This window comes from Eucyclogobius newberryi, unplaced genomic scaffold (assembly GCF_026437365.1).
Source record: "Eucyclogobius newberryi isolate DKJ021-1_F unplaced genomic scaffold, fEucNew1.0.hap1 SCAF_12, whole genome shotgun sequence".
Taxonomy (NCBI): Eukaryota; Metazoa; Chordata; class Actinopteri; order Gobiiformes; family Gobiidae; genus Eucyclogobius; species Eucyclogobius newberryi.
In genome coordinates, this window is record NW_027315746.1 from 1,894,382 (window position 1) to 1,907,415 (window position 13,034).

Consider the following 13,034-nt stretch of genomic DNA (forward strand, 5'->3'; position numbering starts at 1 on the left):
CTTGTTTTGTGCTTGTTTTGTACTTGTTTCGTACCTGTTTTAAACTTGATTTGCACGTTTTTCGCACTTGTTTCCTGCTTGTTTCGCACTTGTTTCCTTCTTGTTTCGCACTCGTTTCGCACTTGTTTCCTGCTTGTTTCGCACTTGTTTCCTGCTTGTTTCGCACTCGTTTCGCACTTGTTTCCTGCTTGTTTCGCACTTGTTTCGCACTCGTTTCGCACTTGTTTCCTGCTTGTTTCGCACTCGTTTCGCACTTGTTTCCTGCTTGTTTCGCACTCGTTTCGCACTTGTTTCGCATTTGTTTCCTGCCTGTTTCGCACTTGTTTCCTGCCTGTTTCGCACTTGTTTCCTGCTTGTTTCGCACTTGTTTTTCGCACTTGTTTCGCACCTGTTTCCTGCTTGTTTCGCACTTGTTTCGCACTTGTTTCCTGCTTGTTTCCCACTTGTTTCCTGCTTGTTTCGCACTTGTTTCCTGCTTTTTTCGCACTTGTTTCCTGCTTGTTTCGCACTTGTTTCGCACTTGTTTCGCACTTGTTTCCTGCTTGTTTGGCACTTGTTTCCTGCTTGTTTGGCACTTGTTTCCTGCTTGTTTTGCACTTGTTTCCTGCTTGGGTAGCACTTGTTTCCTGCTTGTTTAGCACTTGTTTCCTGCTTGTTTCGCACTTGTTTCGCACTCGTTTCGCACTTGTTTCCTGCTTGTTTTGCACTTGTTTCCTGCTTGTTTAGCACTTGTTTCCTGCTTGTTTAGCACTTGTTTCCTGCTTGTTTCGCACTTGTTTCCTGCTTGTTTAGCACTTGTTTCCTGCTTGTTTGGCACTTGTTTCCTGCTTGTTTGGCACTTGTTTCCTGCTTGTTTGGCACTTGTGTCCTGCTTGTTTGGCACTTGTTTCCTGCTTGTTTGGCACTTGTTTCCTGCTTGTTTTGGACTTGTTTCCTGCTTGTTTAGCACTTGTTTCCTGCTTGTTTAGCACTTGTTTCCTGCTTGTTTCGCACTTGTTTCCTGCTTGTTTAGCACTTGTTTCCTGCTTGTTTGGCACTTGTTTCCTGCTTGTTTGGCACTTGTTTCCTGCTTGTTTGGCACTTGTTTCCTGCTTGTTTGGCACTTGTTTCCTGCTTGTTTAGCACTTGTTTCCTGCTTGTTTCGCACTTGTTTCCTGCTTGTTTAGCACTTGTTTCCTGCTTGTTTGGCACTTGTTTCCTGCTTGTTTGGCACTTGTTTCCTGCTTGTTTGGCACTTGTTTCCTGCTTGTTTAGCACTTGTTTCCTGCTTGTTTCGCACTTGTTTCCTGCTTGTTTAGCACTTGTTTCCTGCTTGTTTGGCACTTGTTTCCTGCTTGTTTGGCACTTGTTTCCTGCTTGTTTGGCACTTGTTTCCTGCTTGTTTAGCACTTGTTTCCTGCTTGTTTGGCACTTGTTTGGCACTCGTTTCATCAGAGCTCTTGCTGCTTCTTCTCCAGGTCTTGAAAGGTTTCCCTGAGTGTCTTCAGGCTGACATCTGCCTCCATTTGAACAGGACTCTGCTGCAGAACTGCAAAGCTTTCAAAGGTAAATCCACTGGAACATTCAAATGACTGTTTTATTTTTAGTCTCTTTTTAGTTTTAATAAGATAAGATCAGGTTTAGGTTTCGGGTTATTTTGCTTGTGTGTTTTGCAGGATCGACCAAAGGCTGCCTGCGCTCGTTGGCCATTCGCTTCAAAACGACACACGCTCCTCCGGGCGACACGCTGGTCCACGCGGGCGATGTCATCTCGGCGCTGTACTTCATCTCCAGAGGCTCCATCGAGATCCTCCGGGGGGACGCGGTGGTGGCTATACTGGGTGAGTCTGGTGCCCCCTGGTGGACACTGTACCGACCGAACACTACAACACATTGTTATACAAAAGAGAACAATGTTATCTGTTTTTGTTGTCATTGTTCGATTTTTTGTACAAAAGAAAAATATTTAAAAAAGATCTGTTTGTTTTTCTCTTGTGATTTTGTTTTGTGAAACTACTACAGAAAAAAATAAGATAGTTTTTCTTTTCTTTCTTGTTTTTTTTGTATGTTACTTGTTATTTTTTGTATGTTATAGATTAAATACATAATATAAATGGATTTTATTATCATAATAATTTCCTTTATCATTATCTTTCATTTTGTACAACCATAAACAAAAGTAAAAATGTGTAATATAAAGTAAAAATGAATAATAATTGCTTTTACGACCGTAAACTATTGGAAATTAAATTTTATTCCTTTTGTAAACATATTTTGTTCTGACTTCATGCTCAAACATATAACCTTATATATGTAAGTATATAAGGTTATATAGGTTATTATAAATATGTAGTATTTTAGATTCATTCATTTTCTCCCACTTCTTCTCGTTTGGAGTCGCGACTGGAGCCTGTCCCAGTGACTTTGGGCCTTGGGCGGGGCTCACGCTGGACAGGGGCCAGGGGCGGGGTTACTTTGTTATGTAGTATATTATATTTGTAATTGTAGAATACATTTCTCACTCAACAATGAAAAAAGTAATTACTATTTACTATTATGTCTTAGGCTGAAATGTTTGTTTTTTAAATGTAGGTTTTTAGTCTTACGAGTTACAAAAAAACAGGCTAATGAAGTTCTTTTTCCAGGAAAGAACGACATCTTTGGAGAACCCATAAACCTGTACGCTCTGCCAGGAAAGAGCAGCTCTGACGTTAGAGCTCTGACCTACTGCGACCTCCACAAGATCCACCGAGAGGACATCCTGGAGGTACAGGACAACCACAGTGTCCACAAACACGTTTAAATAAAGTTTAGATCCACAGAGAGGACATCCTGGAGGTACAGGACAACCACAGTGTCCACAAACACGTTTAAATAAAGTTTAGATCCACAGAGAGGACATCCTGGAGGTACAGGACAACCACAGTGTCCACAAACACGTTTAAATAAAGTTTAGATCCACAGAGAGGACATCCTGGAGGTACAGGACAACCACAGTGTCCACAAACACGTTTAAATAAAGTTTAGATCCACAGAGAGGACATCCTGGAGGGACAGGACAACCACAGTGTCCACAAACACGTTTAAATAAAGTTTAGATCCACAGAGAGGACATCCTGGAGGTACAGGACAACCACAGTGTCCACAAACACGTTTAAATAAAGTTTAGATCCACAGAGAGGACATCCTGGAGGTACAGGACAACCACAGTGTCCACAAACACGTTTAAATAAAGTTTAGATCCACAGAGAGGACATCCTGGAGGGACAGGACAACCACAGTGTCCACAAACACGTTTAAATAAAGTTTAGATCCACAGAGAGGACATCCTGGAGGTACAGGACAACCACAGTGTCCACAAACACGTTTAAATAAAGTTTAGATCCACAGAGAGGACATCCTGGAGGGACAGGACAACCACAGTGTCCACAAACACGTTTAAATAAAGTTTAGATCCACAGAGAGGACATCCTGGAGGTACAGGACAACCACAGTGTCCACAAACACGTTTAAATAAAGTTTAGATCCACAGAGAGGACATCCTGGAGGGACAGGACAACCACAGTGTCCACAAACACGTTTAAATAAAGTTTAGATCCACAGAGAGGACATCCTGGAGGGACAGGACAACCACAGTGTCCACAAACATGTTTAAATAAAGTTTAGATCCACAGAGAGGACAAAACCATTAGAAACGACTTGATTAGAACATGATTAACTTCATCATTTCTTCACTTTTGGTCGTCTTGTGCTCCAGGTGCTGGACATGTACCCGGAGTTCTCTGAATACTTCTGGTCCAATCTGGAGATCACCTTCAACCTGCGAGACGTGAGTGTCTAAAGGGTCAGAGTGTCTAAAGGGTCAGAGTGTCTAAAGGGTCATAGTGTCTAAATGGTCAGAGTGTCTAAAGGGTCAAAGTGTATAAAGGGTCATAGTGTCTAAAGGGTCAAAGTGTATAAAGGGTCAGAGTGTCTAAAGGGTCAAAGTGTATAAAGGGTCATAGTGTCTAAAGGGTCAGAGTGTCTAAAGGGTCAAAGTGTATAAAGGGTCATAGTGTCTAAAGGGTCAGAGTGTCTAAAGGGTCAAAGTGTCTAAAGGGTCATAGTGTCTAAAGGGTCAGAGTGTCTAAAGGGTCAAAGTGTCTAAAGGGTCATAGTGTCTAAAGGGTCAGAGTGTCTAAAAGGTCAAAACTTTTAAATAAAAAAATATATATATATTTTTTTTAAAATATTACTCGGCATGTTTGTCGGGCCGGATTTTAAAACCAAGCGGGCCGTATGTGGCCTGTGGGCCGTAGTTTGGGGTCATATTGGCTCTCCCTCTGTGTCTCCAGGTGAACAGTGAGGTGGTGCTGGCTGCAGACAACTCTGAGTTCGACCAATTCAGAAAAACTCTGTTTGACAGGAAGTTCTCCAATCCTGTGACAGGTACAAGCCCCGCCCCTGAGAGAGGGGGCGGTTTCTAACATGGAGCCTAAAAAACATACTTTTACATGAATGATATCATTTTAATCCTGAGGCTGATTCCAAGTGTGTGTGTGTGAGGGGCGTGGCTAAAGCGAATGTGTGTGAGGGGCGTGGCTAAAGCTAGTGTGTGTGAGGGGCGTGGCTAAAGCGAATGTGTGTGAGGGGCGTGGCTAAAGCTAGTGTGTGTGAGGGGCGTGGCTAAAGCTAGTGTGTGTGAGGGGCGTGGCTAAAGCCAGCGTGTTTGAGGGGCGTGGTTAAAGCTAGCGTGTGTGAGGGGCGTGGCTAAAGCTAGTGTGTGTGACGGGCGTGGCTAAAGCGAGTGTGTGTGAGGGGCGTGGCTAAAGCTAGTGTGTGTGAGGGGCGTGGCTAAAGCTAGTGTGTGTGAGGGGCGTGGCTAAAGCTAGTGTGTGTGAGGGGCGTGGCTAAAGCGAGTGTGTTTGAGGGGCGTGGCTAAAGCTAGCGTGTGTGAGGGGCGTGGCTAAAGCTAGTGTGTGTGACGGGCGTGGCTAAAGCGAGTGTGTGTGAGGGGCGTGGCTAAAGCTAGTGTGTGTGAGGGGCGTGGCTAAAGCGATTGTGTGTGAGGGGCGTGGCTAAAGCTAGTGTGTGTGAGGGGGCGTGGCTAAAGCGAGCGTGTGTGAGGGGCGTGGCTAAAGCGAGTGTGTGTGAGGGGCGTGGCTAAAGCTAGTGTGTGTGAGGGGCGTGGCTAAAGCGAGCGTGTGTGAGGGGCGTGGCTAAAGCTAGTGTGTGTGAGGGGCGTGGCTAAAGCTAGTGTGTGTGAGGGGCGTGGCTAAAGCAAGTGTGTGTGAGGGGCGTGGCTAAAGCTAGTGTGTGTGAGGGGGTGTGGCTAAAGCGAGCGTGTGTGAGGGGCGTGGCTAAAGCGAGTGTGTGTGAGGGGCGTGGCTAAAGCGAGTGTGTGTGAGGGGCGTGGCTAAAGCTAGTGTGTGTGAGGGGTGTGGCTAAAGCTAGTGTGTGTGAGGGGGCGTGGCAAAAGCGAGCGTGTGTGAGGGGCGTAGCTAAAGCGAGTGTGTGTGAGGGGCGTGGCTAAAGCGAGTGTGTGTAAGGGGCGTGGCTAAAGCGAGTGCGTGTGAGGGGCGTGGCTAAAGCTAGTGTGTTTGAGGGGCGTGGCTAAAGCTAGTGTGTGTGAGGGGCGTGGCTAAAGCTAGTGTGTGTGAGGGGCGTGGCTAAAGCGAGTGTGTGTGAGGGGCGTGGCTAAAGCTAGCGTGTGTGAGGGGGCGTGGCTAAAGCGAGCGTGTGTGAGGGGCGTGGCTAAAGCGTGTGAGGGGCGTGGCTAAAGCGAGTATGTGTGAGGGGCGTGGCTAAAGCTAGTTTGTGTGAGGGGCGTGGCTAAAGCTAGTGTGTGTGAGGGGCGTGGCTAAAGCTAGTGTGTGTGAGGGGGCGTGGCTAAAGCGAGCGTGTGTGAGGGGCGTGGCTAAAGCGAGTGTGTGTGAGGGGCGTAACTAAAGCGAGTGTGTGTGAGGGGCGTTGCTAAAGCTAGTGTGTGTGAGGGGCGTGGCTAAAGCGAGTGTGTGTGAGGGGCGTGGCTAAAGCTAGTGTGTGTGAGGGGCGTGGCTAAAGCTAGTGTGTGTGAGGGGCGTGGCTAAAGCGAGTGTGTGTGAGGGGCGTGGCTAGAGCTAGTGTGTGTGAGGGGGCGTGGCTAAAGCTAGTGTGTGTGAGGGGCGTGGCTAAAGCTAGTGTGTGTGAGGGGCGTGGCTGAAGCGAGTGTGTGTGAGGGGCGTGGCTAAAGCGAGTGTGTGTGAGGGGCGTGGCTAAAGCGAGCGTGTGTGAGGGGCGTGGCTAAAGCTAGTTTGTGTGAGGGGCGTGGCTAAAGCTAGCGTGTGTGAGGGGCGTGGCTAAAGCGAGTGTGTGTGAGGGGCGTGGCTAAAGCGAGTGTGTGTGAGGGGCGTGGCTAAAGCGAGTGTGTGTGTGGGGCGTGGCTAAAGCTAGTGTGTGTGAGGGGCGTGGCTAAAGCTAGTGTGTGTGAGGGGCGTGGCTAAAGCGAGTGTGTGTGTGGGGCGTGGCTAAAGCGAGTGTGTGTGAGGGGCGTGGCTAAAGCTAGAGTGTGTGAGGGGCGTGGCTAAAGCGAGTGTGTGTGAGGGGCGTGGCTAAAGCTAGTGTGTGTGAGGGGCGTGGCTAAAGCGAGTGTGTGTGAGGGGCGTGGCTAAAGCTAGTGTGTGTGAGGGGCGTGGCTAAAGCTAGAGTGTGTGAGGGGCGTGGCTAAAGCTAGTGTGTGTGAGGGGCGTGGCTAAAGCTAGTGTGTGTGAGGGGCGTGGCTAAAGCTAGTGTGTGTGAGGGGGCGTGGCTAAAGCTAGAGTGTGTGAGGGGCGTGGCTAAAGCTAGTGTGTGTGAGGGGCGTGGCTAAAGCCCGCGCGTGAACCTCTCTTTATGTCGTGCTTTGGCTTTGGATTCATTCACACATTGGAACATTCAAGGCAAAGCGCTAACTTAGAGTTAAGCAGGAAACGTACAAAATGCACATTTAAGAAAAGCTTTTACAGTAAAGCTCAGTACAAATAAAGCCACATTTATACCTGTATTTGTTGGTTTATGGTTAGTTTTGTTGCCTTGCAGGAGACACGAGCGCTGCCCGCAGACACAGGGCCTTCAGGTGGAGGAGGAGGTGCAGTAACTGGGAGCAGAGGGAGCACAGTAAAGACGAGCATCGATACACTCTGTGAGACCTTAAATACACAGTAATCACACAAATACTGTAGATACTCAGATACTTTCTGTGGCTCCATCCTGGGAGAAACCAGAGCCGTGTGAACGTGGTTAGAGGTGGAAGATAGAACATTATATTGTACTTGTTTTGGAGACAATAAGTATGTATTTATAATTAAAACTATTAAAATGATCTCAAATACAGACATTGGCTACACCTTTTCCCGCTCCAAAACTGCAGCTTTTTTTGAGGGTTTTCCCAGATCAGTATCAGAGTGACTTCAGTCCTGGTTTAGGCCTGGTTTAGACCTGGTTTAGTCCTGGTTTAGACCTGGTTTAGACCTGGTTTAGGCCTGGTTTAGACCTGGTTTAGACCTGGTTTAGACCTGGTTTAGTCCTGGTTTAGGCCTGGTTTAGGCCTGGTTTAGTCCTGGTTTAGGCCTGGTTTAGACCTGGTTTAGACCTGGTTTAGGCCTGGTTTAGGCCTGGTTTAGTCCTGGTTTAGGCCTGGTTTAGACCTGGTTTAGACCTGGTTTAGGCCTGGTTTAGACCTGGTTTAGGCCTGGTTTAGACCTGGTTTAGACCTGGTTTAGGCCTGGTTTAGACCTGGTTTGGACCTGGTTTAGACCTGGTTTAGTCCTGGTTTAGGCCTGGTTTAGACCTGGTTTAGACCTGGTTTAGGCCTGGTTTAGACCTGGTTTGGACCTGGTTTAGTCCTGGTTTAGTCCTGGTTCATGTCGTTCTCAGATATGGTCCAGTCTTCTCCAGTGATGAAGAGCCAGAAGAGCCAGAAATGAGCCCGATTCAGACGACTCTGCTCCACACGGCCCCGAACATCAGAACAACTGAAGGAGAGAAGAGGGAGAGGAGCACGAATGTGATCACAGGTGAGGAGCGGGAGGAGGGAGAGGAAGGAGGAGGAGGGGGAGGAGGAGGAGGGAGGAGGGAGAAGAAGGAGGAGGTAGAGGTAGAGGAGGGAGAAGAGGGGGAGGAGGGGGAACACAATCAAGGGGGAGGAGCTAGAGGAGGCGAATGCAGAATGTTCTTGTGTTTTTGTACAAACCTTTTAAGGGCGTCTGTTGGGTGTTGTTGGGTGTTTTTGGGTGTTGTAGGGTGTTGTTGGGTGTTGTTGGGTGTTGTTGGGTGCTGTTGGGTATTGTTGGGTATTGTTGGGTGTTGTTGGGTGTTGTTGGGTGCTGTTGGGTATTGTTGGGTGTTGTTGGGTGTTGTTGGGTGTTGTTGGGTGCTGTTGGGTGTTGTTGGGTGTTGTTGGGTGCTGTTGGGTGTTGTTGGGTGTTGTTGGGTGCTGTTGGGTGTTGTTGGGTGTTGTTGGGTGTTGTTGGGTGCTGTTGGGTGTTGTTGGGTGTTGTTGGGTGCTGTTGGGTGTTGTTGGGTTGGGTGCTGTTGGGTGTTGTTGGGTGTTGTTGGGTGTTGTTGGGTGCTGTTGGGTGTTGTTGGGTGTTGTTGGGTGCTGTTGGGTGTTGTTGGGTGTTGTTGGGTGCTGTTGGGTGTTGTTGGGTGTTGTTGGGTGTTGTTGGGCGTGTTCTCTTTCTGCTGTTTCATGTTCGTCTCTTTCTGCAGATGCGTTTTCGGGCGTGTCCAGCATCTTCACTCTGTGGGGGGAGAGTCAGGAGCAGAAGTACCAGCAAGTGCCGTGTGCCCCGAGCCTCCTGTCACCCGTCAGCCCCGACGACCAGCCCCTGCCGCCAGATAAACGCCCCCTGCCTCAAAACAACTGCTCCGACCCTGTAGAACGACGCCTCATGCCGTTGGAGAACTCCTGTAACCCACTGGAGAAGGTCACATCGCTCCATAGCGCGCTCCCGCAGCGCCACAATCCCCCTCACCCGCCCCCTGGTGGTCCTTCTCCGGGCGCGTCCTCAGTGCGCTCCTCCACGGCGCCCCCTGCCTGTGCCGGCGTGGTGCCACACAGACACAGAGTGGAGATCGAGCGGGGGCTGGACTCGCTGCAGAGGCAGATCGGCAGGTGGGGTTCAAACGGGGCGGAGCGTTTTGCATCCAAACGTCCGGACGCTGATCCAAAACGGTGGAAACGGTGTCTTGACGTGACGATCAGTGTTTTGTGTGTTATAGTTTGGAGAGTCGCATGAGCGCGGACATCGGGACCATCCTCCAGCTGTTGCAGAAGCAGATCTCCATCCCTCCGTCCTACAGCACCCTCACTCCCTCCTCTCCGCCTGCAGGGGGCGTCGCAGCACCCTCCTCCCCGCTCTCTGGCACTCCTCAGAGCCACGGAGGTCGTAGGTCGCCGCACGTCCCCCTCGTCCTGTCTTCTGAGGACGCTTCTCTTCAGACTCAGATTCCTCAAGAACCACACGCTGAAGCTCGCCTCCACAACTCCACAGCTTCACAGGTACAGACACCTCCACCCAGACTCCACCTGGGATGAGGGCAGGAGTCTTCAGACAGGTACAGAAACCTCCACCCAGACTCCACCTGGGATGAGGGCAGGAGTCTTTAGACAGGTACAGAAACCTCCACCCAGACTCCACCTGGGATGAGGGCAGGAGTCTTCAAACAGGTACAGACACCTCCACCCAGACTCCACCTGGGATGAGGGCAGGAGTCTTCAGACAGGTACAGACACCTCCACCCAGACTCCACCTGGGATGAGGGCAGGAGTCTTCAAACAGGTACAGAAACCTCCACCCAAACTCCACCTGGGATGAGGGCAGGAGTCTTCAAACAGGTACAGAAACCTCCACCCAAACTCCACCTGGGATGAGGGCAGGAGTCTTCAGACAGGTACAGAAACCTCCACCCAGACTCCACCTGGGATGAGGGCAGGAGTCTTCAGACAGGTACAGAAACCTCCACCCAGACTCCACCTGGGATGAGGGCAGGAGTCTTCAAACAGGTACAGACACCTCCACCCAGACTCCACCTGGGATGAGGGCAGGAGTCTTCAGACAGGTACAGACACCTCCACCCAGACTCCACCTGGGATGAGGGCAGGAGTCTTCAAACAGGTACAGAAACCTCCACCCAAACTCCACCTGGGATGAAGGCAGGAGTCTTCAAACAGGTACAGACACCTCCACCCAAACTCCACCCGGGATGAGGGCAGGAGTCTTCAGACAGGTACAGAAACCTCCACCCAGACTCCACCTGGGATGAGGGCAGGAGTCTTCAAACAGGTACAGAAACCTCCACCCAGACTCCACCTGGGATGAGGGCAGGAGTCTTCAGACAGGTACAGAAACCTCCACCCAGACTCCACCTGGGATGAGGGCAGGAGTCTTCAAACAGGTCCAGAAACCTCCACCCAGACTCCACCTGGGATGAGGGCAGGAGTCTTTAGACAGGTACAGAAACCTCCACCCAGACTCCACCTGGGATGAGGGCAGGAGTCTTCAGACAGGTACAGAAACCTCCACCCAAACTCCACCTGGGATGAGGGCAGGAGTCTTCAAACAGGTACAGAAACCTCCACCCAAACTCCACCTGGGATGAGGGCAGGAGTCTTTAGACAGGTACAGAAACCTCCACCCAGACTCCACCTGGGATGAGGGCAGGAGTCTTCAGACAGGTACAGACACCTCCACCCAGACTCCACCTGGGATGAGGGCAGGAGTCTTCAAACAGGTACAGAAACCTCCACCCAAACTCCACCTGGGATGAGGGCAGGAGTCTTCAAACAGGTACAGAAACCTCCACCCAAACTCCACCTGGGATGAGGGCAGGAGTCTTCAGACAGGTACAGAAACCTCCACCCAGACTCCACCTGGGATGAGGGCAGGAGTCTTCAAACAGGTACAGAAACCTCCACCCAGACTCCACCTGGGATGAGGGCAGGAGTCTTCAGACAGGTACAGAAACCTCCACCCAGACTCCACCTGGGATGAGGGCAGGAGTCTTCAGACAGGTACAGAAACCTCCACCCAGACTCCACCTGGGATGAGGGCAGGAGTCTTCAAACAGGTACAGAAACCTCCACCCAGACTCCACCTGGGATGAGGGCAGGAGTCTTTAGACAGGTACAGAAACCTCCACCCAGACTCCACCTGGGATGAGGGCAGGAGTCTTCAGACAGGTACAGAAACCTCCACCCAGACTCCACCTGGGATGAGGGCACAGGGGTTTAAGTAAGGGGCTAAAATGAAAATAAAAAGTGCCACAAATGTTCCCATGTAAAAAGTATTTGGCGAAACTACCACTGAAGTTATTTTTTGGGTGAAACATCTGATTTAAGTTCATGCAAGTATCAGGACAAAAACATGTAATATTTCACAGAAATTGTAAAGCAAAACAGGATTAATAAAACAAGAGTGAATGAAGCTAAACTAAACTGCAGCAGTGTTTTTGAGGAGGAACGTTAGAACACGATGAAAACCTGAAAAAACCTTCGTGTGATTTTGAATCGAAGCGACTTTTGTGGCAACAGAAATCGAAAGATAAAATGAACTTTTTTCGGACATGACGGGGCACTGGCTCACCGGGACGGGAGGGCATCTGGCACAAGCGGTGGTGGTGAAACGTTCCGGCGTTTGCGTTTCAGGCGGTCGAGGACTGTTTGGACCAGAGCGCGGGGAACTCAGGGCCACATCTTTCACCTTCAGAGGAACCGTGAAGAACCGGCTCCGAGCACGGACTCGCTCACGACGGAAGAGCAGCAAAGACGCGCCGATGTGAATACAAGAATATGCGGGACGGAGAGTATTTGTAGTAGACGTACAGCAAAAACGGCAACTGTAAATGTCTAAATAATGCACTGCCGCTGGTATTTATTTGTACACATGACATTATATTTATGTATTAACGATGAAATGATGCGACGGCGTTATCGATGTGTCCAGTACGTGCATGTTCTCCTCGTGAAAGTTCTATTGTAACGACGCACACGAGATATTTAAACGTAGCGGCGCAGAAAAGTCCCTCTAGTGTTCGTGAACAGAACCTCGGTGTTCTACAGGTGGAGCCAGAACCTTTGGCCCTTTGTTCCGCGCTGGGATGAGAAAAGGTCATGAGGTCAAATTATCGCCCACTGCCGTTGTTCCCGTGTCACGTTCTAGGATTGTGTCTTTTTGTGCACGTTTTATGGCTTGAAAACGTATCTTTAAATGTCTGTGATGATGGTTCACGTGAACGAGATGGAGCGTGCGAGCAGCAGAGATCGTCATGGAGACGCTTTGCACGAATCCAAACTGAAAATAAATGTGTTTATTACAAACAACGAGAAAGTGAAAATTTCTGTTTCTGACGCTGTTTTAGTTTATTTTTTTCACTCAAGGTTTCGCATTAACACAAAACTATCCTCAACCATTCACACCACCATCTCCACCCCCACTCTCCACCTCCTAGTCTCCACTGCCGCTCTCCACCCTCCACTCCCCACTCTCCACCCCCACCCTCCACTCCCCACTCTCCACCCCCACCCTCCACCCCCCACCCTCCACTCCCCACTCTTCACCCTCCATTTTCCACCCCCCACTCTCCACCCCCACTCTCCACTCCCCACCCTCCACCCCACTCTCCACCCCCGCTCTCCACCCCCCGCTCTCCACCCCCCGTTCTCCACTCTCCACCCTCCACCCCCCACTCTCCACTCCCCACCCTCCACCCCATTCTCCACCCCCGCTCTCCACCCCCCGTTCTCCACTCTCCACCCCCCACTCTCCACTCCCCACCCTCCACCCCACTCTCCACCCCCGCTCTCCACCCCCCGCTCTCCACCCCCCGTTCTCCACTCTCCACCCCCCACTCTCCACTCCCCACCCTCCACCCCACTCTCCACCCCCGCTCTCCACCCCCCGCTCTCCACCCCCCGTTCTCCACTCTCCACCCTCCACCCCCCACTCTCCACTCCCCACCCTCCACCCCACTCTCCACCCCCACTCTCCACCCCCCGCTCTCCACCCCCCGTTCTCCACTCTCCACCCCCCACTCTCCACTCCCCACCCTCCACCCCA

General features: G+C 50.5%; 1 protein-coding gene across 1 annotated transcript in view; it reads left to right on the forward strand.

The window, feature by feature from the left end:
- LOC140355669 (voltage-gated inwardly rectifying potassium channel KCNH6-like) overlaps positions 1 to 11,713 on the forward strand; it is a 40,812-nt gene extending 29,099 nt beyond the window's left edge. The window contains exons 5-13 of the mRNA XM_072440326.1: positions 1,458 to 1,545; positions 1,656 to 1,820; positions 2,625 to 2,746; positions 3,737 to 3,808; positions 4,314 to 4,407; positions 7,015 to 7,117; positions 8,654 to 9,091; positions 9,199 to 9,478; positions 11,624 to 11,713. Coding sequence (XP_072296427.1) covers positions 1,458 to 1,545; positions 1,656 to 1,820; positions 2,625 to 2,746; positions 3,737 to 3,808; positions 4,314 to 4,407; positions 7,015 to 7,117; positions 8,654 to 9,091; positions 9,199 to 9,478; positions 11,624 to 11,695 — 1,434 coding nt within the window. The 3' untranslated portion in view covers positions 11,696 to 11,713. The remainder of the gene's footprint in view (positions 1 to 1,457; positions 1,546 to 1,655; positions 1,821 to 2,624; positions 2,747 to 3,736; positions 3,809 to 4,313; positions 4,408 to 7,014; positions 7,118 to 8,653; positions 9,092 to 9,198; positions 9,479 to 11,623) is intronic.
- Positions 11,714 to 13,034: the final 1,321 nt, after the last annotated feature.